The following is a 23652-nucleotide window of genomic DNA, read 5'->3' on the forward strand; positions in this document are numbered from 1 at the left end:
AATTATTTCATGGACCCGGGTCTACCTTACAAGGTTGACTCATGTCCAAATGTTCACAATTTCTCTTTTAAAAATTCACAATTGGTATATTATAAACATACAATATTAACATATATGTAATTGCTTACATTGTTTTGTATTAACAAGTTCCTTTCAAATACTAGGATTTGATGACCCTGTATTATATTCACAAATTCCATTCTACAATTGTTACTACAAAACATTTTGTCCTATACAATAAATTTGGACCCTTATCGGTGCATATTTAGGGGATATTGGAACATTGATGGCTAACAAATTGGAGAGAAAAGACAAGAGAGAGAAGAAATTGAAACCTCTGCAAATTCAAGTTTTTTGAATAGTGATGGCGTACTCAAAAGCAGAGTCTCTGTGCGTTTTCGCACACAGCAAAGCCAAGCCTGGCGCGTTAATCACGTGATTTTTTTTTCATTTTTTTAAAATGTCATATTAGTTTTTTTTTCTTTTCTATATTTTCCTTTCTAATCACATTTACAAAAACTTTTCAAAAACCACAAAAAAAAAAAAAAAAAAAAAAAAAAAAAAAAAAAAAAAAAAAAACTTCACTAATATGGATGTAACTAATACTCCGTAATTTACAAGTTATTCCTAGGCATTACAATGTATAAGAGCACCTCCAATAGGGGGTTTATTCATGATGTTGGAACAATAAAGTCTTCCTTTCTTAGCTTTTTACAGATGAGAGTTGGAGATTTTGGAGATTTCTTTCTCCTATAAGGAACCAAACTTTTGTCAATTGTTTCTTTTTTAAATAATTAATAAAGGATGAGAGTTTCAGAGTGGCCGCCACTCTGAAATTAAATTTTAATTGGCCGTTGCCATTGCCATAAACTCTTCTTCCCATTAAAAATAAAAGACAAGATTTACTAATTACCTTCAATGGACCTCTGACTGTCGTTAAAATTGAAGAACCCTGGCTCTGTTATGCTAGTCGGAGACTCGCAGTGGTCGCTGGAGGGAGTGGAGGATGTGCGGACAGAGAGCTTCATTGCGTTGAGCACGGAGGTCAGAGAATGGCGAGAAGCTGGAGATAAAGAAATACTTATTTCAAATAAATAAATAAAATATAGAGATAAAATGGTGGATTTATAAAAAATTGTGAAAAAAATTAAAATTAATGAGAATAAGAATTTTTGTGATTAAGTGAGATAGTAAATGATAAAGTAGATATTGGGACTACAAAAAAATGAGAAAAATTTCCTACTATTAAGAATGTCATAAATACTTGACATGTACATTGCTATTTTTTATTACAAAGAAAGGGACACCCACATATACATTCTATGCCTATAACGAGCGATGTGCATTGCTATGATTTGCTTAATTATTACTCCGTATAGTAATTAGCAATTCAATAAAATTTGTCAGGCATATTATATTAAAAAACCAACTTTCTTAATCTAAGAGATATGACGTAGATCACATGGAGGCGTGGAACACGTGAACCAAGATAACCCACAATTTTAGTAATCAATAAAAAAAATGCCCGTTTTCAAGAAAAAAAAATTCCCTAAAATACTTTTCTTTCCAATACTCCATCACTTTTTTTTTTTTAAGTACACTAATTTAGTTACGATGCAATATCTGTTCATAATTACTTTCTCAACTTATTTAAGTACAAAAAATTAATATTACTTTCACTGAGGTTCGAACCTACAATCTCTCACATGGAAGAGAACTTGGTGCTATTAGACCACAAGGTCATTGGCATACTCTATCACTTTATTCTAAGAACAACCACAATAGTGATTTTTTTAGAAGATTCTGACTAAGTGAAAGATAGAGAATGAGGAAAGAGAAGACGTGAAAGCTTTCTACGAATCTACGAGAATTGATTTTATTTTTGATCTTGAAATGAATCTCACCAAATATGAAAAAGGCATATCATTTCTCGCTTGAGACGCAACAATAGCGCCTTATCATTTTTTTTTCTTTTCTGAAAACTCATTTTTCTTATTTTTTTCCTCCTTCATTCTCTTTTACTTGATATCTTAAAATTTGTGTAAAAAAATAACTATTCAGGATGCTCTAAAATGTACATTAAATAAATCTTATTCGTGTATATATAAATATATAATAGTCAATAAACCACACATGAGAACTAAATTACTAACTTTATTTTAAGAGTGTAACTAGCTTAAGCTAAGAGAATAGTGGTAAGAGTGAGATTGTGACTTTTTAAGTACAAATAAATTAACTTGTTACTTTCAATGTCTTTTTTTATAAATATTTTCACATTAATAAAGATCTCGATCTATAGATGGGCTCATGGACCCTTCAAATCTTTATACTTCATTATCCTCCCCACCACCTCTCTCACAAAAGTTCACCAACTCCGATCCACACAACAATACTCCATTATTATGGACACACAAATCAAAGCTAGTCGGCGTTTGGAGGTTTTGATGCTTCCATTTTTGGCCATCGGACACATCTCACCATTCTTGGAGCTAGCCAAGAAGCTCTCCGACAATGGCTTCTCCATCCACCTATGTTCAACTCCCATCAACCTCACTTTCATCAAAACCAAAATCCCAACCAAATACTCACCCACAATCCGCCTCCTGCAACTCCACCTGCCGGAGTCGCCGCATCTTCCCCCTCACTATCACACCACCAACGCCCTCCCGCCCCATCTCACCCCCGCCTTCGACGCCACCCTCTCGGCGGCCGAATCCGCCTTCTCCGACGTCATGAAAGCTCTCGCCCCGGACTTGTTTGTTTACGACGTTCTCATGCCGCCCTGGGCCGCCGGCGTTGCAGCGTCGCATAATGTCCCGGCGGTCCAGTTCTTCACTTCGAGTTCCGCCATGTGCGCCTACTTAGCGCACATGTTTCACAGGCCCAGCACGGAGTACCCATTGGTGGACCTTAATCTGACCAGACATGAGCACGAGAGGATTCGTAGGTTGATCGGAGACAAGAGAGATTCCGGGCGCGGTGTTTTCGACGACAACGTGATGGCGATCAGTACTTCCAGGGAGATTGAAGGGAAATATGTGGATTATCTGGGTGAAATTCTTCAAGAAAATAATCTTCAAGTCTTGATTCTTGGAGCAATGGTTCAAGATCTGGATCTTGGAGACGAAGGAGATTCTTCCGAGGTGATTGAATGGCTTGGGACGAGACCGGAGAATTCAACTCTGTTCATCTGCTTCGGCAGCGAGTGTGTCCCGTCAAAGGAAGCCATGGAAGAGATAGCTTTTGGGTTAGAGCTAAGTCAAGTTAACTTTCTATGGGTCATAAGGTTTCCAAAGGGGGCGCTGCCGGAGGGGTTTATAGAGAGGGTGGGGGAGAGGGGGAGGGTGGTCGAGGGGTGGGCCCCACAAGCAAGAATCCTAGCCCACCCAAGCGTTGGAGGGTTTCTGAGTCATTGCGGATGGAATTCAGTACTGGAAGGCGTCCGTTATGGCGTTCCGATTATAGTCATGCCCATGCACCGCATCGATCAGCCCGTGAATGGGAGGTTGGTGGTGGAGATTGGGGTGGGTGTGGAGGTTGGGAGGGATGGAGATGGGAAGTTTGGTAGGGAAGAAGTGTCAAGAGTTGTTAAGGATGTGATGGGGGGAGAAGTTGGGGAAGATATGAGGAGGAATGTGAGGAAGATAGGTGAAAAGGTGAGAGTGTCAAGTGTGGAAGAGATGGGGGTGGCTTCTAATGTGCTAGCACAACTATGTAAGAACAACAACAATAATGGACAATTTGTATTGTAGTTTGGAATATCTCTGTGAGCTTTTAACTGAGTAATACTTAGCTTCTTTCATATCCTCAATCCAATCGTTATACAATTGGATCATGGTACATATGTTTGTGTTTTGTGTTATGACTTTTTGTGCCTTTTGTTATAAAATTCTGTACTCTATGAGTATGAATTATGTACATATAACAAATTAGTAATTATGTTTTAATGTTATGAATTTCTGCGTCTTGTGTTGTGAAATTTTGTGTCTATGAACACAAATTATGTATCTAAATCATATTTAAAAAATGAGTAAATATATAACATGTGTGTGTGTTGTGTTATGATTTGTTGCGTCTTGTGTTATGAGACTATGTACATTATATTACTAGCGTGTTTGGTTCATGGAATAGGTCGGGAATGGAATACCGTTCCCGGGAATAGACCTATTCCATTGTTTGTTTTGTCATTTTATTAACAACACGTTTGGTTCACGGAATGAAGTTTGAGGTAATAGGAATGCTATTCCATAAGGAATGGAATATGCAAGGAATAGAATATGAATTGTATTATATTTTTGTTTGGTTCACGGAAGGAATAGACTTTAGGAATTATATTACAGTGTTTGGTTGATTTAAGGAATAGAAATGAAATATGTTTTAAAAGACATAAATACCCTTATAAAAATATGTGATGGTGGCGATGGTGGTGGCGGTGGTGGTGGTGGCGGTGGTGGCGGTGGTGGTGCTGGTGGTGGTGGCGGTGGTGGTGCTGGGGTGGTAGTGGTGGGGGCGACGGTACGGTGGTGGTGGTGACGGTGACGGTTGTGGCAGTGGTGGTGGGGGCGGCGACGGTTGTGGCGGTGGTGGAGGTGGTGGCGGCGGTGGTGGTTCTGGCGGCAGTGGTGGTGGTGGCGGCGGCAGCGATGGTGGTGGTGCTGGGGTGGTAGTGGTGGCAGTGGTGGGGGCGACGGTACGGTGGTGGTGGTGACGGTGACGGTTGTGGCAGTGGTGGTGGGGGCGGCGACGGTTATGGCGGTGGTGCTGCTGGGTGGTGGTTCTGGCGGCGGTGGTGGTGGTGGCGGCGGCAGCGATGGTGGTGGTTCTGGCGGCGCCGGCGGTGATGGTGGTGGTGGCGACGACGGTGGTGAAATAGGATAAATAAAATATATATAGTATAAAAAAATTAGGTTAAAGAAAGGGGTAAAAAAGAAAATAGATTTTAAAATCTATTCCTCACCGTTCAGTAATAGGCTAATACCAGGGGACCCTAGTAATAGCTATTACCTTATTTGAGGTAATAGGCTATTACCAGGAATATTATTCCTGGTAATAGAAATGGTTACCAAACAAAGGAATAGGCCTATTACTGGGAATGTTATACCATTCCCGGCCTATTCCGTGAACCAAACGGGCCATAAAGGTAATAGCGTTCCTGGGAATGAACTATTCCCTTTGTAGGGGGGATAGCCATTCCTGGGGATCCCCTGGTATTAGCTATTCCCAAGTATTTGGGAATAGCTTTAGTACTATAATATCGAAAATACCCTACCACCGCCACTACTGCCGCCGTCTCCATCACCACCCCACAACCTCCACCACCACCATCATCGCCACCGCCACCACAACCACCGCCGGCACTGTTACCGCCACCAACACCACCTCCACTGCAACCACCGCCGCCACTACTACCACCGCCACCGCCACCTCAACCACCATTACCACCGCCGCCACCACCACCACTACCACCAACACCAACACCAACACCACCATATATTTTTATAAGGGTATTTATGTCTTTTGAAACATATTTCATTATATTCCTTAAACCAACCAAACACTGTAATATAATTCCTAAAGTCTATTCCTTCCGCGAACCAAATAATAGAATAGAATTCATATTCTATTCCTTGCCTATCCCATTCCTTATGGAATAGCATTCATATTACCTCAAAATTCATTCTGTGAACCAAAGGTGTTGTACGAGTATGCATTTTGTACATCGTCTTTTCAATCTAGTTGGGTCTATAATCCTATGCTATGTGTTTTATGTTGTGATTTTTTGTATTTTGTGTTATGAAATTATGTACCATACGAGTATGAATTTTGTACCTCATTGTTTCAATCCATGGTTGATGATATAAATTGCCTCCACAATCTTATTAGGTTTTGGGGAGAAAACTTTGTTTGTTTTTGTTTTTGTTTTTGTTTTTTTTGTTTTTGTTTTTGTTTTTTTTTTTTGTTTTTTGTTTTTTTTTTTGTTTTTTTTTTTTTTTGTAGTTAAAAACATATTTTTCTAGGAATTGCACAAAGATGTTATGGTGAAATTGTAATTTTAGATAAAAGATTACAAGTTGATTTTTTAGATATTATAAAGAAAAAAAAATGTTTATAGTTTTTCTTTTGAATACTATTGACGCAATCATTTTATGCGGCTTGACCATATATCGATAGTATTGCCCACCCCTTGAGAAACTGACGTCTGCGACGGCTTGCTCTAGACGACTCACACTCCGGACTCTTCTCAGCACCAGGTAACCTTTTTCTCCTTTAGATGGTTTCACTCTGAACCTTATCAAGCATCAGGTAGTCTTTTTTCTAGGTCGCCCCCTCCGCTAGGTTAGCATCGGATGAGTGGACGGCTTCCCTCTGGAGAGTTTTCACCCCGAACTCTTTTCGATTCCCTTTGAACATTATCAAGCATCGGGTAGTCCTTTCCCACCGCACTCCGGCCTCTCAACAAAAGCACCGAATGATAAGGTACTCAAGCCAAGACCCTAACTCCAATTCAAGTAATTGTTGTATTTTTAATTTGCAAAAACCCTTTTAAAAAAAAAAATTGCAAAAACGTGCCGCCGGCGCCAATTCAAGTTGAAGGTCCACCCTGCTCTGATGAAGCGGCGGCTGACCACTACGCCACTTACACGCTCCTCCCGGCACTGAAGATTCCCGGGAAAACAATTCAACCTTTTTGGGTATTACTACTATGGGATCAGCCATTGTTCTCCAGCTGCCGCTTTGCAAAACCCCCCTGAAACCCTAGTTCCTCTAAAAAAATCCCCAATTCTTCATCCAAACACTTGGCTGCTTTAGGTAGTGTCCGTAAACAAAACCTGTCTAAAAAGAACAATTTCCACTAAATTTATCAAAAATTTCATATGGGTTTCTTATTCAGAGCACACCCAAAGCTAATTGGAATTTATTTTATTTTATTTTTGGTTTGAATAGGAGAAAAGACATAGCAATGGCACAGCCATCAGTTGTGCTAGCTACAGCTAGCTATGATCACACTATTCGGTTCTGGGAGGCAAAAAGTGCCCGCTGTTACCGGACTATCCAATACCCAGAATCAGTAAGTCATTCAAAGCCTGTTTATCAGTTATGCTATATAGAAAAGGTTAATTTGGTGCTGTGGACTGTATTGATCAATCATTTATTCATTTCCAGAAACCGGATGTATTAGTATTTGGGATGAAATTTCATAAAGAAAAGCATATAGATGTTAGTCTCTAAATTGAAACCTAGAAACTTTAATGGATTGTACATGGTAGTAGAATGTCAAGTGTAGTATTCTGCACCATGCTCCAGATGCTTCTTTTTCTTCATTGAAAAAAGAAGAAAAAGTTTTGAACATTGGAATGGCTCTGGTTTGGACATTTTTATTTGAATGGTGTCTATTGGCTGGTGGAAAAAGAGAGGAAAGTGAAATAGCTGAAGAAGCTTATGTGACAGTTGCACATATCCCATTAATGAACACTTGATCTGATGGAAGAATAGGTTTTAAATTAAAATATACATGGAATATAAAACATTGGGATTTGAACTAATTATCTTTCATTTTCTAAGTGGAATCTGATGCGTCTTGTTTGTATTTGCTTTTGCAATAGCAAGTCAATCGGCTTGAGATTACGCCAGATAAACTTTACCTGGCTGCAGCAGGCAACCCTCACATCCGATTGTTCGACATCAATTCTAACAGCCCTCAGCCTGTAAATTTCTGGATCTTCTTTCTTCTTTTTTTTTTGTCCCTTCTTATCATTTCTCCAGTGGTTTCAAATATATCTAAGCTTGTGTCCTCTTTCTTTTGCCTAATAAAGTGTTTCTTGCTTCTATGGCAGATACAAAGCTTTGATTCACACACTAACAATGTTATGGCAGTAGGATTTCAATGTGATGGAAATTGGATGTATTCTGGTTCTGAAGATGGCACAGTAAAGATTTGGGATTTGAGGTGCATTAGATATCTAACTCAAGCGCATGCTATATATTCTATTCATTGTCATTTCTAATTTAAGTTTGTTCTTTTGAAAAACAGGGCACCGGGGTTTCAGAGAGAATATGAGAGCCGTGCAGCTGTCAACACAGTTGTTTTGCATCCAAACCAGGTTTTGTTTAGTGTGTTGAAAGGATTTTTTTTTTTTTTTTTTTTTTTTTTTTCATTTCTACTGTGGAAGTTGGAATATATATTATTGACTTTGTAGAATATGTTCCATAAATTTCTCCCTTAATATTTTCATTCTTTAAGATTTGAATGGAGTGTTTACTATCTTGGTTGCAACTAGGGATCATCTTCATTCTCTGTTATGATTTGCAGACTGAGCTTATATCTGGTGATCAGAATGGAAATATTCGAGTATGGGACTTGAAAGCAAATGCATGCAGCTGCGAGTTGGTATACAGTGCTATCTTGTTTCTTTTCGTATCTCATGAAACCTTGAGGTCATAATATGAATTGAAACGTGGAGTTCTCCATGATAAGACATCTGAATATGGGAGCATATTATAATCTACTTATCTGTTAGTTAGTATTGTAAATATATTGTTAATGCAAACTGCTAACATACTCTTTATTGAAACATGGCATTATTCTTTTATAAGCACATTTTAGTTTTTTTGGAAATTAGGTTCCTGAGGTGGATACTGCTGTTAGGTCTCTGACTGTAATGTGGGATGGAAGCTTGGTTGTGGCTGCAAATAATAATGGAATATGTTATGTTTGGCGCTTATTGCGTGGAACCCAGGTGATCAACCCCACAGCCCCCACCTAATTCTTTGTAAATCAATATTGTCTTTAAAAGTAAAATATTTTCGTATATTAGCATCTTGTAAATTAAGATTTTTGCTTCAGCTCTTTTTAAAGCTTATTGCTATATATACTGATATTTAGTTTCCATTTCATTGCAGACTATGACCAACTTTGAGCCACTGCATAAGTTACCAGCACATGATGGATACATTCTCAAATGTCTCCTTTCCCCCGAGTTGTGTGAGCCTCATCGGTAAGACATTCATAGCTATACCAGACTACTGGGATCCCAGAACGATTTGTTTGCGATTTTCTGAAACGATGATCTGCAGGTATCTGGCAACAGCATCTTCTGATCGTACTGTCAAAATATGGAACGTGGATGGATTTACCTTGGAGAAAACTCTCAAAGGTACTTACCAGTTACCAGTTACCACACTCAAAACCAGCATATGTTTTTTTTGTGTTCTTTACATCTTCCACTTTTTACCCCCCTTATCTCAACGCCCTTTGGATTCTTCATCAAGCTAAATGTGAACTTTCTTGCGGTTAGGACATGAGCGGTGGGTTTGGGACTGTGTTTTCTCCGTGGATGGTGCTTTTCTAATCACAGGTACCTATTTAACTTTGTTCCTTAAGGCAATCTTCCTTTTCCATAACACACTCTTGACTTTCAGTCCATTATCGTTTCTGATTGTGCTGTTTTGTAATGTGCACGTCATTGAAGTTTACGAGTACTCCAACTCGATTAAACATTATAATGATCTCAATCTTTTAAACGCTACAGCTTCTTCTGACACAACGGCGAGATTATGGTCCATGTCAAATGGTAAAGAGATCAAAGTGTACCAAGGGCATCATAAAGCAACAGTCTGCTGTGCCCTCCATGATGGTCCTGTACCCTCTTCTTGCTGAATGAGGATTGGCTTCCATCATCTTTATATATTCTGGATTTCTGGGTGGAGTCTTTTGCCTGTTCTTCTTTCTGGTCTCTTTGTGATCAATTAGTTATCTTGTATGAATATGGATAATATTTGTATAGGTTCTGAATAAATTGCTGGTATGATTATTTGCAGAACAATGTTTCACATTCTCAGTTCTCTCAATTAAAGCCATTTTGAAAAGTGTGTTTTCTTGAAATAAGTATAGAAGAATTGCTGGGCAACAGAAAACAATGCATTATACCTCATTTTCAGAAATAGTATTCTCAAGAATTGTTGTAAGAATCTGACATCTTTCATTCAAGAATTGAAACAAAAAACATGTTCCACAGCAGCCAAAATTACATGCTTGGATCAGGCAATCAAAATAAGTACAGGATAATTACATCTGATCCTTGAAAACGAAGGCCGGCGAGCAGATGACAGAAAGAATCACTTCTCCTTACCTTCTCCATTCTCGACGACTTCTTTTTTGGGCTTCGCGGATACAACCTTAGCAGGCGTCGAGCGTTCTGACTGAGTAAACATGATCAAGATTTGCATGAGAACCGTCACAACTGCCAAGACGGTCGCTGAAATAGTGATTCCTTTCCACGAGGACAAAACCCCAGAGGACTGGAAAAATTTTACGGCCCCTAGAATCAATAAACACGACCACGATAAAACCACCTATGGATTGTACAAGAACAGGAGGAAGAAACCATTAGCTCACTCATTAACAACTTATAATAGATATAAAATTACCACACGTAGTTTGTATCTATACACTACCACGAGGGATTTTACTGGCCGGCCAAGGTCTTGTACTCCTTCTCCAAAGGTGTCTTCAGCAATGTGTTTGTCTAATAATTTATCCTGCTTATTTGGAACAATGAAGTGTGGATAAGTTGTTGGTTCGTAAAAAAAGATCAGAACAATATTTATGCTTTCGGGGAGGATCACTAAAACCTTGGCAACAAAGACGTCTTTACACCATTGAGCAATTGCCTCTTCGTTTTCTGGCAGTTCACTCATCAGATGGCGCTTGATATGAAGATGGACCTGCACCATCATAGGTTTACCATAAGATCACTCTAATGTGATAAAATAACCCGATCCCCCGTTTCAATGCACCATATCGAAAAGAGAAGAGTACATTAATGGGGGAAAAACTGTTTCTAGAATGAACAACAGGGAAAATAAACGAGCAAACAAAACAACCGTCAAAACATTGAAACTGAAAAACAATATACCAGAATTGAACTTCATAGAATGTGATCGGCTTACCACAGAGGGCTGTCCCTTAAACATCCTTAACATTGTCGCCCCTGGAGAACTTTTGGGAATGGCAACTGTCGAGTCATAAATAGCTGGAACAAATGTGCGCATTTGACTTACTGTCATAACAAAACCCTGAAATCAAAGGCGGTTATATGTCTTTAGTTCAAGTCGAACCACATCTAAACTCAAAACCAAGGTTGAAAAGATCGATAGGCGCCTGGGACCGCATAGGGTGCCTAGAGCGCCTAGGTGGCCGACCGCCTAGCGCCTAGGCGCGATTTTTGCAACAGTGCTCAAAACAGATAGCATACAAAAGTACTACACGGGAATGATTGTTGTGCACGTAACAGAATATACGAAAAGCAGACAGATGATAAATCGGTAACTAGTAGATTCGATGTGTGCACCTTGGTGCGAGGAATCAAGACATTCCTTGGAACGGGTAAACCAGATGTGACAGCATATTCTTGAGCGGCTAAAAGTTTCGCCTGTGTAAAGCGCGTACCTTCAACAAAAAGTGCCAGCCAAAATGGCTGTGGGTAATCCCGAAGCCTTCGTAGACCTAACTGAAAGTAGGATCCCCAAAGTCTAAATTATATCTCAATTGGGCGTTTCAAAATCAGACGCAAGAAACAGAATACAACCACGGACAAAAAAAAATACCTTTAATGTGCTTTCGTCCTTCGCCCAACTTCTTTCAAGGAATAGATACTCAGAAAACCACATGGACCAACCGATTACCTACACAGATTTGATAATAAGTACGGAAGTTTTTTAGTCTTAGGAGCAAAGAACCGACGGGGATAAAAATTCACAATGAGTAAACACTTTGCAGAAAACATGCAAAAAGACAAGATTCTAAGTAGACTTTAACGACAACCTATGGAGTACTTTCAGATTTTTTCCTCCATCCCGAATATATTGAGCATCCTCACACGAATTCAAACAAATAAAGTTCAAACCGAACCACCCACCCACCAATAGTTAGAGTATTATGGTTCAAATCTTCAAAAACTATTGATCTACTAGAAAGACGAAGAATAAAAAGAGTCAAGAATAACATACGGGAAGGAGCTTCGATGATTTCTTCGTTACAGCTAATGCGCTACCAAGGCAACCTGATCGCTGCAGTTGTTTAACCCAAAACCAGATCAGCATAAGTCCAATTTCATATTCATTAAATGAAATGAAATCATATAACGAAACCAATAAGACATGAACCTGAGCTAAAACCCATCCAACCAGCCAATCTATATCGCTTCGGTGATTGCATATGAGAAGAGCATGCTCTTTACCTGGGAAAATTAACAAATACACCAACAATAAGAATCACTCGAGAAGACATCACAGCAGAATTTATAAGCTTATGCATTCAACAAATAAAAGCCATACCCATTAATTTACGGGTCTCTGGGTCTGTGTACACTTTAATCTGCAAAAATAACAATTCAACTATGAAAACAGTATAAAATATAAGTTAAATCGTCTGTTATTAACAGTTATTCCACTGTCAGTAAGTTGCCAGTTTGCCACAGAGCTCAGTTGGCAATAAAGACACAGAACAGTTCTATCAATAAACTAATACGATTCAAACTGAATAATGCAATCAAATAAAGGATGGAATTCGATGATTACCTTAACACCTGCCCACCAATCAACAAGCCAAACCACCTCCAGCCACAACAATTCAGCAAACACCCTATTTATTCTCCTATATAAGCTCTTTGACAATGGCCTTATAAGGATAAAGCATGTGGCCTGCCATTTTTTACAAGAAAGGTAAACCCCATTATCTCCAAAGAGTTTTATCACACACTCAAAACATAAATTTATGGATAAAAAACACATATATGCTTGAGCCTAGCAGCCCCAGTTTGGGAGTTTCGCCCTCTTGTGCGGTGGCTCCTTTGGGAGGCTACCATTGAGCCACCATGATTTACACTGGGGGGCGAGTGTTTTCGCCTTTGTGGGCAAAAAAACACATAAATGCTTTGTACCAATCACCAATAATTAAAAGTTACCCACCCTACCAACTACACAAAAGAAAGTACAATCCAAACATGCAATGCTACAGAGTTCTATTCAACAACAAAAAAGAATATCTCCAAATACCCAGACAACATCAACCAGATATCCCCACCAACTTTAACTCTCATCCCAGTCGATTTAAACGGCCAAGATCAAATTTTTATGTAAAGGGCATCAGGGAAAAACCTGAATGAGATTGGTAATGAGACCAGAGATGAAGAACATGAGGCCCAGAGGGAGAATAATTGCAGCCGCAAACGCCATGATCGAATCCCTTTCCGGTCCCGACCAATACAAAAGTATAGATAGATACAGGGAGATAGATATACAGGGTGAGATCAGGGATCGAGGTGAATGAAGAGAGCTGAAATGACACTGAAGAGCAGAGTAATCTGTGCAATGTTCCGTAATCCCTATAAACAAATAAAATCAATAACAAGCCGATAATCTAGCAAGGCATTCTTTTGATGATGAAGATTTATGTATTTATATATACTGTATATATGTGTTTCAGTGAATCCGATGGGAACTTGGAAGGTTGATGAACAGCGGAAGAATCGAGGGTGGCACTGCAATCTGCTTTTGAATGCCCTTTTCCCGTTTCAAGAATCTCCAGCAATTTGTATATTGATCGATTATTTTAAATTATTGTTGTGCTCTTCTAGTCAATAACTCAATGCTCACGTAATTATATTAGTTGCAACTAATGATGGGAAAATCATATGATTCCAAAGCTGCTTTATGTTTTATGAATTTGTTTTGATTTTTAACTTAACAAGAATTATAAGTCATGGATTTAGTTAACCTAATATACTAGTTTTAGACTTTTATTACGTAAAGTGTCTCAATATATTGAGAAAATATCAAATAGGTCCATAAACTTTATTCGAAAAGTTAATTAAGATTCTAAATTTTTGAAAGTTGTAATTAAACCTATAAACATGTCATTTTAGTGCATTTAAGTCCAAACATGTCAGTATGAACATAACTCGGGTGTTTTTGATAAAAAACTAAAGGTACCTCCAAAATGGTGAACTTTCTTATGGAGAGCCTTATGTGATATTCTCCACACCACAAACAACTTGCTTTTAAAGAGGGTAGAAGTGGATCCTACATGCCCAATGTGTAGTTTGACACATGAAAATGTTATGCATGCATTTAATATTTTGTGATTATTCTAGGTTTGTGTGGAATGTTTTAGAGCTTCCTATCACAAATATTGTAACAACTTCTTTTCCAGTGTGGCTTATTTTTACGGAGGAAAATTGCAGACGTGTGACGGTTGTGCTCTATCACTTGTGGATTGCCTGAAACTCCGCCGTATGGAACGAAGCACTGCTGCGGGCGAGCCAAACTTGGAGACGAGCAACTGCGGCATTGCTTGCATATCAGCAGGCTCACAGTAGCCACTCACACCGAACCGAGACGCCCAATGCCGTAGAGGAGACGCATGCTACCCGGACTCGTTGCTACATTGATGCAGGATTCAAACCGACGTTTGGGGAGGCTACGTACGACGCCGTATTGCTCTCTCCGAATGGTTCTTTCATGGCGACGACAAACGGAAAGCTACCAGACTGTTTTTCCCCGCTTATGGCAGAGGCACTAGCTTGCAAGGAGGCGCTATCTTGGCTCAGGGAACGAAACATGTCAGATGTGGATTTTCTAACCGACTGCTCAGAACTGAAGAATTCCGTCCTATCACACTCAACGACCATTATGTCCTACGTTGGGGTCATTGTGGACCAATGCAGGGCATCTATGTCTTTATTTACTCGTTGCTCTCTGAGCTTTATTTCTAGATCACTGAATTTACATGCTCATACATTAGCTTCGATAACATTTACTTAGGAACACTCTATGTACTGGGACTCTGTCCCACCTGACTCTATTGCTATGTTCGTTCATTAATATATTGCAGTTGATTGCTTTAAAAAAAAGTCCAAAAATTGATTCATGATCTATAATAGCATGTCATTAGAGTTCCGGTGACCTTCCGATCAATTCCGTGCGACTTTCCTACCAAACACCAACAAACTCGCGAGAAAGCGACCGGATTTGGTCGCTTTGTACTTTGGAACCTTCTCCGATAGACCAAAAGGCAACCATATATGGTCACATTCTATTTCGGAAGAAGGCGACCATATGGTAGCCATATCCAGAAGACTAGAAGGCGACCGTTTTGGTCTCCTTCTTCTCCTAGAGAAGGCAACCAGCATAATTTGGAGTAATCATCTACAAATAAACAAAAGTAGCGAAAACTACTAAGTGACAATACAGGGGAAGACCCCCAAATATCAGTAAATATCAAGTCTAGTACATTTTTGCTAGAATGTGACATGCTATAGTCAAGGGACCATTTTGGTAATTAACTCGTTTTGTTAGCTGTTTGATCATAATTGATATTTGACACACACATTAATTTATTTGGACTTTCAATTTTGTGTTTGTGTAATATGAATATTAATTGGGTTGATCTTTTAGTACAATAACAATAATTCACCTGCTTAACTATTTTTTCGAGATAATTATACTTTTAAAATTTATAAAAATTTACAATGAGTATAAATCAAAAGTTTTAAGATATTGTCCCCTCATACTTTTAGAGTAGGTAAGAGATTTATGAATTTATTATAATTATTATAAATACCATAAATATATTAGGAGGTGTTTGGTTTACAAAATGTGAGGCACTAATCGAACAGTAGACGCTATTTAAAATGATGATATAACATTATCAAATTCACATTACCTAGTAATTTTAGTTTAAAAAATTCTCAATAAAATTATAGAAATTTTGATGAATCTAAAAAACATAAATAGAAAAATTAAATTAAATTATTCAACCAAAAGGAGAAGGGAAAAAGATAAGTAGCAAAAACCCCAGAAGGGGATGATTCATACTCAGTGTAACCCGGGACGGATAGAGGAAGGCAGAGAGCACAGTAAGAAGCGGCAACAATGGAGAAAGCAAAGAAGAAGAGCACCAATAACGACAAGAACAATAGCAACAAATCTTCGAAACCAGCTATAACACTCGAACAGTTTGTCTCAATCATGACTCCTCTGATTGACTTGGAAAAGGTTATATTTTTATCCATCATCATACAATTAAAGCTCGAATTTTTGCAGTATGTTATGTGTCATTTAAATTATCTTCAATGTCGCGGTGTTGTTTACTGTTCGCAAAATGCTGATATGATTCTCTGTTGTGGGCACATGGTGTTAATTAGGAAGCTGAGATTTCAGCTTCGGTGAGCTCCGCCGAGACGAGAAGTTTGGATGCTGCTCAAAGGAAGGGATCCACTATTCTCAATTTGAAGTGTGTAGATATTCAGGTAGTGTGTGTGTATGTATATCTATTTTCCTTGTTGCTTTGTGTACAAATAGATATATGTAGTTGGTTTGGGTTGGTAAGCTTAGTGTTGTCTTTGTGTGTAGACAGGGCTGATGGGCAAGACTATTATCGAGTTCCAGTCCAATAAAGAGGATGTTCTTCCCCCTCACAAGGTATTATCAATAGTTTATTAGTGTTGATTGCTACTCTTATGTTGAGTATGCACAGAGAGTTCAAAAGACAATATCAATGGAGGAAGGAAAATGTAAAATATGTTGTGACTTTACCTCTGTTTTTCAGCAAGATTGTTTATAGGACTTGAACCTATGACCTAAAGGCCGATGGGTGAGCACTTGGACAATATGTCAAATCCAACCTCTGAACTTTATGCTTTTGAGTGATGACTAATTGACTATATTCTATTGACTGAGACCCTTGAGTATATTTCGCTTGACATTGAGTTATTCTATGTTTCTCACACATTTCCTCTGAATTTTGTTTATAGGATATTCTAGGTTTCTGACATATTTCCTTCTAGTTATTTTCATTTTTGGTCCTAATAGTCTCTGGCATCTTTTCCTGAATAAACTTTGGATTGGCAGTTTGGCACCCATGATGTCATTATTTTGAAACCAAACAAGGCTGATTTAGGCTCTCCTTCACTTGGACAAGGAGTAGTTTACCGACTCAAGGTAATGTTGCTGCTTGACATTTATCAACAAACAGAAGTAAAAGGAAAAAGATATCAAGCATATTTTAAAATATATGGAGTAATTTGAATCTAGCATATAGGTGGTTTGCTGGAACATTACTTTGATATTCATTATTGCATTTTGTATGGAACAGGACTCATCTATCACTGTTGCTTTTGATGATATTCCAGAAGAGGGATTAAATAGTCCATTACGTCTTCAGAAAGTGGCAAATGAGGTAAAGTATGAATTAGGAAGCTTGTAGTTCACTTTGATTTTAGGTTTAGTTGATTTTTATTTCCTTATTTTATGAAATGATTTCTCTTCTCAATTACGGAGTATTATTTTACAGAGTTCGGTTCACTGTGAAATGTGTATGTACAGAAAGGAAGTTTGATAATAACACTGCTAAGAGGCTTTCTAAAGTCAAAGTTTTGAATCTTTCCAGATTTTTTTTTAACATTATGAAGATTTCTTTGTGTCTATCCACGAGTTGAAATACTTTTTTATTAGTTCTCATATATGTCATCTTATTAAATTTGAAAATGGGCAGATTCAATATGCATTTGTCTTGTGAAGTGTCATGAAGGTCTTGAAATTCTCCAGATAGAGGAAGAGGCCATTTTCAGATTATTGTTTCATTTGGAGTTCTTTTTGCAGGTGACATATCGCCGGATGAAGGACACATTAATACAATTGAGCAAAGGTGTTCAGAAAGGCCCTGCTTCTGACTTGGTTCCTGTTTTGTTTGGAGAGAGATCACCGACAGTGTCTAAGAAGGATGCCAAGTTCACCCTCTTCAATTCCAATCTTGATCATTCCCAGGTCTTCAAGTTCTCATCATTTTCTATATCTGTAAAGGATCTGAAGGTCTTGAAGCCATAAGAGAATTACTGTTCAAAATCCGCTGCCTTTAAGTCATTTTGTCTATTTATGCTTCCTTGTTTAATATCTCTGCCAAGCAACATTTATGCTGCATTCTAGCTTTATAAAGTTGAAGGGATAAAATAAAAGATAACATGCCTTTTTTGCTAAATAATTAATGACCCTGCAAGCTAATTTTCTATCGCAGTGTTGATTCTTCTATTTTGTTTGTACCAAAAGTTTTGCATCTGATACCAGTGGACGCCATTGTAGAATCAGTATATCCAATGCGACCCCATAGTGGAAAAGAGCTTTGGTTTGGTGTTGATTGCATTTTGATGGAACTGTACATCTTGTCTCATTTGACAATTCAACCAGCAATAGGCTCTGATTAAATGATTCTTATTGCTCTTTTAGACTCCATATTTTGTTCTTCCTTGTGTCATCATATAATGGTTTATATAGACAGTTTATATTTGTTTTAATCTGTAAGTATAGCCTAAAAGATATTCTCTTCATTTTCAAAGAAAGATGCCATTGCAAAGGCTCTTTCATCCAAGGATGTATTTTTGCTGCATGGACCTCCTGGAACGGGGAAGACAACCACTGTTGTTGAGATCATCTTACAAGAAGTGAAACGGGGATCGAAAATTCTTGCTTGTGCTGCTTCAAACATTGCTGTTGATAACATTGTTGAGCGGCTTGTTCCTCACAAGTAAGACTACATTTTGGCAATTGCTTTGTTATCTTCATAAGCAACAATGCCTATTTACAGTGAGATTTAAGATGAAATTTGAAATGGTCAGAAACATGAAAGTATTATTGCGTTATACTATTAATTAGTCAGCAATATCTCCTCTGACCAATATTTTGGCATTTGCCTTTTGCTCTTACCACATGTATTCTGAATTGTCTATTTATAATGATGTTTACTTTGGGTAAGACTAATACAACTTATTCCAGAGAGATGTTATCTCAGTTTCCTTTTCAATGTGATTCTCATCACCTAATACTTCCAATTAATCACAATTCCTTATGTATAATTGCTTAATACATTTTGGTAATGTAATATCTTGTGGATGCTCAAATTGTTTATTGTTGTGTCTATTATATGACCAGAGTGAAGTTGGTGAGATTGGGGCATCCTGCTCGCTTACTCCCTCAAGTATTAGACAGTGCTCTAGATGCTCAGGTAATATATTTGCTTAAATGCTTATATATGTATATGTGTGTGTATTAATTTTCAGATATTCACTGAAATACTGTTATATTGCTTTTGCTGTTGTTTCTCTTGTTGTATCACACTATCACTGTGTTATGTGGGTTGATATTGGATGAATGCTATTCTTTTTAATAGAATTTTCCTTGGGGAAGATTAATGTATTTATTGTGGTTTGATTTTTTTTTTCTCAGGCCTTTTTATCTTGGGTAATAACTATACCTTCAAATCTATGTCATGTAGGTGCTTCGCGGTGATAATAGTGCACTTGCAAATGACATACGCAAGGAGATGAAGGTAAATGATGCCTAAAGCATAACCAGTTAATTTATTGACTTGGCAAGAAAGGTTTGCTTTGCATTAGAAATTTATGACTTTGAACATTGTAAAATCCTTGGCAGTCATACTCTAGTAATTTCCTAAGGAATTGATGACACAAATTATGGACAAAATTCTATTCGTTTTTGCAGTTTCCCAACCTTTTATGCCAAAATGCTATTATGTAAACTTGGAACCTCAATCTTCATGTATGTGTAGTTCATAATTTCCCTCTGCAGGCTTTGAATGGGAAGTTGTTAAAAGCTAAAGATAAAAACACTAAGAGAGACATTAGAAGAGAGCTCAAGACTCTTTCCAAGGAAGAGCGTAAAAGGCAGCAACTAGCAGTGACTGATGTAATCAAGAATTCAGATGTGGTATTAACAACCTTGACTGGCGCATTGTCCCACAAGTTGGACAACACTTCATTTGATCTAGTTATAATTGACGAAGCTGCCCAGGCACTTGAAATAGCATGCTGGATTGCTCTACTGAAGGTAATCTGGAAGTCTGATGATTATGTCTAGTTATTTTTCTACTCTCTAAGCTAATCTAAAGGATTAATTTCAAGGGTTCAAGGTGTATATTAGCTGGAGATCACCTCCAGCTTCCTCCAACCATTCAAAGTGTTGAGGCTGAGAAGAAAGGATTAGGGAGAACCTTGTTTGAACGTATTGCAGACTTGTATGGGGATGAAGTCATGTCTATGCTCACTGTCCAGTACCGCATGCACGAGCTTATAATGAACTGGTCATCCAAAGAGCTTTACGACAGTAAGGTATGGAGCCATCATACTTAAATATTAGAGCATGAAAAATTGATTGTGATTGATGTGAACTGCTAATACATTATGTTTCTAAAAATATTCAGATCTAATTCCATGTGTCATTCTGCTGAATTGTTGTTCCAGATTGAAGCACATGCGAGTGTTGCTCAGCATATGCTGTATGAACTTGAGGATGTGAAAACGTCATCTTCAACAGAGTCAACCCTTGTCCTCATAGACATAGCTGGGTATGCTATTTATGATTTCAACTGACGTTCTTCCAGCTCATGGTCAAATGAAAAGTTTTTGGGGAAGTAGATTATGGTAAATTAAAACTCAAATCGTTTCTTACTTGAGACGAAATGAGTGGCTCTTTGTATACACATGCGTTTTGTTTTTTGTTTTGTTTGTGTGTGCGCGCGCTTAGGGAAGAATAAGTCAGATATAATTTTGATGTTTGCTAGTTGCTATATTGTGTATACACACAATTTTGCTAGTGTAAAGTATTCCATGGCAATGCCTAGACAGGATGATAGGTACAGGATAATTTTGCTGTTTGTTACTGCTCACTCCTTAATGGCATCTGTTTCAGTTGTGACATGGAAGAAAAAAAGGATGAGGAAGATAGCACATTGAATGAGGGTGAAGCTGAGGTTGCTATTACCCATGCAAAAAGGCTTGTCCAAAGTGGGGTGCGAGCTTCTGATATTGGAATAATCACCCCTTATGCAGCACAGGTATAATCATTCTAAGATATGCCCAAAAAACATAGGTGCATTCGGCTATCTACAGTACTCACATGGTACTAAGTTGCTGTTGCGATTTAGGTTGTCTTGTTGAAAGTGTTGAGAAGCAAGGAAGACAAGCTCAAAGATATGGAGATCTCTACAGTTGATGGTTTCCAAGGTCGAGAGAAAGAAGCCATCATCATTTCAATGGTGCGATCAAACTCAAAGCAAGAGGTATTTATGGTTTTATGCACTTCTGGAGGAATTTTAGTTGCTACTTAAGCAGCTAATATCTTGCCTTGAGTCAAAGCCTGATTATGAATTTCATTTTTAGGTTGGATTTCTGAGTGACCGCAGGAGAATGAATGTTGCCGTGACACGAGCAAGAAGACAATGTTGTCTTGTCTGCGACACAGAGACTGTCAGTAGTGATAAGTTTTTGAAGCGTTTGATTGAGTACTTTGAAGAGCATGGTGAATATTTAAGTGCTTCAGAATATGCACATGATTGAGTTCTTGATTATTTGAAGAATTTGTATTGGTGGTATACTGAGATTTGGAGAAAACCAGCTTACCCCTTGGTGCTGCACCTTCAGATGCATTTTACCATATTTTGAAACAGAATAGTTTCATGTATAAGTAATTCATTCATTTACGATGCTGGCTATGATACTCTTATTATCCAATGGCATATGAAACATTTTGCCGCGAATTTTGAATTGATGACTTGCAATGCAATCATGCAAAATTATGTCTGAATTTTCATTTGGCTTAAGAATTTGGTTCTTTACATGGTGGGAAATAGCTTGTGTGTGTGTTTGCGTGCTTGTGGTGAAGCAGCTGACTTGACCCCGTAAAACCTTTCTACAAGGATTTTCAACCTGCCAGGTACCTTGTATTCAGGTTCAGTTCAGTTACGATTTGATCATTCATTCACACTCCAATACTGCATATTTTGTTTGTGCAGATCTAATCTTGCACGGCGTAGATTGCTGACAAAGGCTCACAGTGATAGTTTCACGGGTTGTGATGTTATTGTGAGTGTTTCTTTTGCCTGCCAAATTATTTTGTCATCGTAGAACATAAGAGTATTTATCTGATAACCGGTATTTGTATCATCTTGTATTAACCTGAAGTTGAAATGCCTGATAGAAATGAATCTGTTAGTTGTTTGTTATGGAGTATATGATTTTTGCACCAAAAACGTGTTAAATGAGTTATCAGTAAACTGTTACCGGGAATAATATAGGTTTTCAATTACACATCACAGCTATGATATTTTATTAATTTATTATACGTATTTAAATCTAGTGACAACAAAATCCTTGTACCCTTTTCCATACTCAAAGGCCAAGAGGACTCAGACTATAATAAGTTTGATCCTTCTCCCCTGATATTGCCCCTACCAAGAAGTATAAATTTTAGACCGAGTATTGTTAACTAACAAAATCACCTCATTTCAGAAGTTCCATACAGACGGGGGAAAGCTGAGGTCATCATTGATATCATGTAAGTATAAGCTAGTGGCGTCTACTGTTTGATTATCTTCTGTTCCTGGTATTGCTTCCAGTGTGTCCCAATTGTAGGTTTTGTCAGCAAAGACATCAGCTTCACTGTCACCGAGTGAAGGTTCTGGTTCTGGTTCTGGCTCTGGCTCTGGCTCGGGGAAACAATTGGACAAGTCATGCACGTCTGACTTATCTTCTTTTTGAAGTATTCCCAACTGCTGGAGGAATTCATTTAGATCGATCTGAGGCTTCTCTTCGCGATTTACTAGTTTCTCCCCAGATGAGAAGTCCGGTTCCTTCTCCGTTGTTTCTTGATTAACCAACCCGGGTTGTTCCATCATGTTGAGCATCTCACTGGAAGATGAGCTCGACGAGGAAGCATGGCAGCTTGCTTCCGTTTTCTTCAGTTCTTGGAGGCGTTGGTGAATGACGTGTACACTCGGCTGGGCGCTCAGGTTCAGCAACCCGCTGCTGGGGAACAGGGAAATGAAGTTGGTGGAAGGGAACCACTTGAACTTATTGTGGTGCGTAGATTTGTTGATGAGCGGGTTGATGTTGGATCTCAAGTGGGGAAGATTGAGGTAAGCTTCCGGGCCATAAAGCCTCCTCGCGGCCTCATCATAAGCCATGGCAGCCTCTTCAGCCGTGGCGAAAGACCCGAGCCATATCCTCGTCCTCTTCTTCGGCTCTCTTATCTCCGCCACCCATTTCCCCCAGGTCCGTTGTCTAACTCCCCGGTACTCGCACATAGCGTTCTGCGGCCCGCCTTTTCCTCTTGCGGGGCCTTTCTTCCATGGCTTCAATGGGTTTCTTCTATAGTTGTCCATTGTTGGGTTGGAGTGAAGAAAAGAAGGAAGTGTGTTATGTGGAAGTGATGAGTGTAGAGAATGGAGGTGAAGGCGCGGGATATGTATAATGTGATGAGATGAGTGTATAAATGTAGTCACGTTTGTATATAGTTTTAGCGCCCATGTGACCCACCGTTGCTGCTGAAAATTTGTATGCATTGTGATTGTTTCATTGGTGTATGAACATTCTATTGCGATTCCACTACTTACCACTAAGTGACACCTCACTCTATATATTTTGATTACCTAGGTTTTGTGCTTTGCCATATTATATCTTGGATTTCATGAACTCGCTCATCAAATTGTATATTTTTGCGCACAGAAAGCTTAACTCAAAACCTTCAATGTTCGTGGAAGGAATCAAACTCATATCATGTTGCTGGAAGCAAGTGATGCTTCTC

At 38.5% G+C, this 23652-nt stretch overlaps 5 protein-coding genes across 9 annotated transcripts; 3 read left to right on the plus strand and 2 right to left on the minus strand.

The window, feature by feature from the left end:
* Nucleotides 1–2384: 2384 nt before the first annotated feature.
* LOC109181024 (beta-D-glucosyl crocetin beta-1,6-glucosyltransferase-like) lies at nucleotides 2385–3890 on the plus strand. The gene has a single exon (XM_019330774.1). It carries the CDS (start codon nucleotides 2403–2405, stop codon nucleotides 3750–3752), a length of 1350 nt encoding a protein of 449 aa, XP_019186319.1. The 5' UTR covers nucleotides 2385–2402; the 3' UTR covers nucleotides 3753–3890.
* Nucleotides 3891–6540: 2650 nt separating this feature from the next.
* On the plus strand, nucleotides 6541–9867 carry LOC109182020 (protein LST8 homolog). Of its 3 annotated transcripts, none has more exons than XM_019332034.1 (11): nucleotides 6541–6813; nucleotides 6946–7069; nucleotides 7605–7706; nucleotides 7836–7948; nucleotides 8033–8102; nucleotides 8312–8389; nucleotides 8622–8738; nucleotides 8902–8996; nucleotides 9076–9155; nucleotides 9297–9356; nucleotides 9531–9867. In XM_019332034.1, exons 2-11 carry the CDS (start codon nucleotides 6962–6964, stop codon nucleotides 9656–9658), a joined length of 951 nt encoding a protein of 316 aa, XP_019187579.1. In that variant the 5' UTR covers nucleotides 6541–6813; nucleotides 6946–6961; the 3' UTR covers nucleotides 9659–9867. The 3 variants fall into 3 exon arrangements, with proteins under 3 accessions (XP_019187579.1, XP_019187577.1, XP_019187578.1); XM_019332032.1 differs by having other exon boundaries at nucleotides 6541–6810; XM_019332033.1 differs by having other exon boundaries at nucleotides 6541–6807; nucleotides 6941–7069.
* An 86-nt stretch (nucleotides 9868–9953) lies between these two features.
* Nucleotides 9954–13564, minus strand: LOC109182019 (1-acyl-sn-glycerol-3-phosphate acyltransferase 2-like). Its single transcript, XM_019332031.1, has 11 exons — nucleotides 13159–13564; nucleotides 12580–12702; nucleotides 12337–12376; nucleotides 12166–12239; nucleotides 12010–12069; nucleotides 11608–11685; nucleotides 11352–11510; nucleotides 10951–11076; nucleotides 10633–10725; nucleotides 10456–10539; nucleotides 9954–10353 (listed from the first exon to the last, which is right to left on the minus strand). The coding sequence occupies exons 1-11, from the start codon at nucleotides 13234–13236 to the stop codon at nucleotides 10117–10119; spliced, it is 1152 nt and encodes a 383-aa protein (XP_019187576.1). The 5' UTR covers nucleotides 13237–13564; the 3' UTR covers nucleotides 9954–10116.
* A 2262-nt stretch (nucleotides 13565–15826) lies between these two features.
* Nucleotides 15827–22189, plus strand: LOC109182018 (DNA-binding protein SMUBP-2). 3 transcript variants are annotated; one of them, XM_019332029.1, is made up of 16 exons: nucleotides 15827–16056; nucleotides 16206–16310; nucleotides 16414–16482; nucleotides 16912–17001; nucleotides 17156–17239; nucleotides 17662–17826; nucleotides 18393–18580; nucleotides 18985–19057; nucleotides 19328–19381; nucleotides 19642–19899; nucleotides 19974–20180; nucleotides 20313–20416; nucleotides 20761–20905; nucleotides 20996–21130; nucleotides 21231–21443; nucleotides 22025–22189. In XM_019332029.1, the coding sequence occupies exons 1-15, from the start codon at nucleotides 15934–15936 to the stop codon at nucleotides 21405–21407; spliced, it is 1977 nt and encodes a 658-aa protein (XP_019187574.1). In that variant the 5' UTR covers nucleotides 15827–15933; the 3' UTR covers nucleotides 21408–21443; nucleotides 22025–22189. The 3 variants fall into 3 exon arrangements, with proteins under 3 accessions (XP_019187574.1, XP_019187573.1, XP_019187575.1); XM_019332028.1 differs by lacking the exon at nucleotides 22025–22189 and having other exon boundaries at nucleotides 21231–21654; XM_019332030.1 differs by lacking the exons at nucleotides 15827–16056; nucleotides 22025–22189 and having other exon boundaries at nucleotides 16418–16482; nucleotides 21231–21654.
* On the minus strand, nucleotides 22111–23230 carry LOC109182021 (dehydration-responsive element-binding protein 2F). The gene has a single exon (XM_019332035.1). The coding sequence runs from the start codon at nucleotides 23228–23230 to the stop codon at nucleotides 22355–22357; it is 876 nt and encodes a 291-aa protein (XP_019187580.1). The 3' UTR covers nucleotides 22111–22354.
* Nucleotides 23231–23652: the final 422 nt, after the last annotated feature.

Source organism: Ipomoea nil, unplaced genomic scaffold, assembly GCF_001879475.1.
Source record: "Ipomoea nil cultivar Tokyo-kokei standard unplaced genomic scaffold, Asagao_1.1 scaffold1043, whole genome shotgun sequence".
Taxonomy (NCBI): Eukaryota; Viridiplantae; Streptophyta; class Magnoliopsida; order Solanales; family Convolvulaceae; genus Ipomoea; species Ipomoea nil.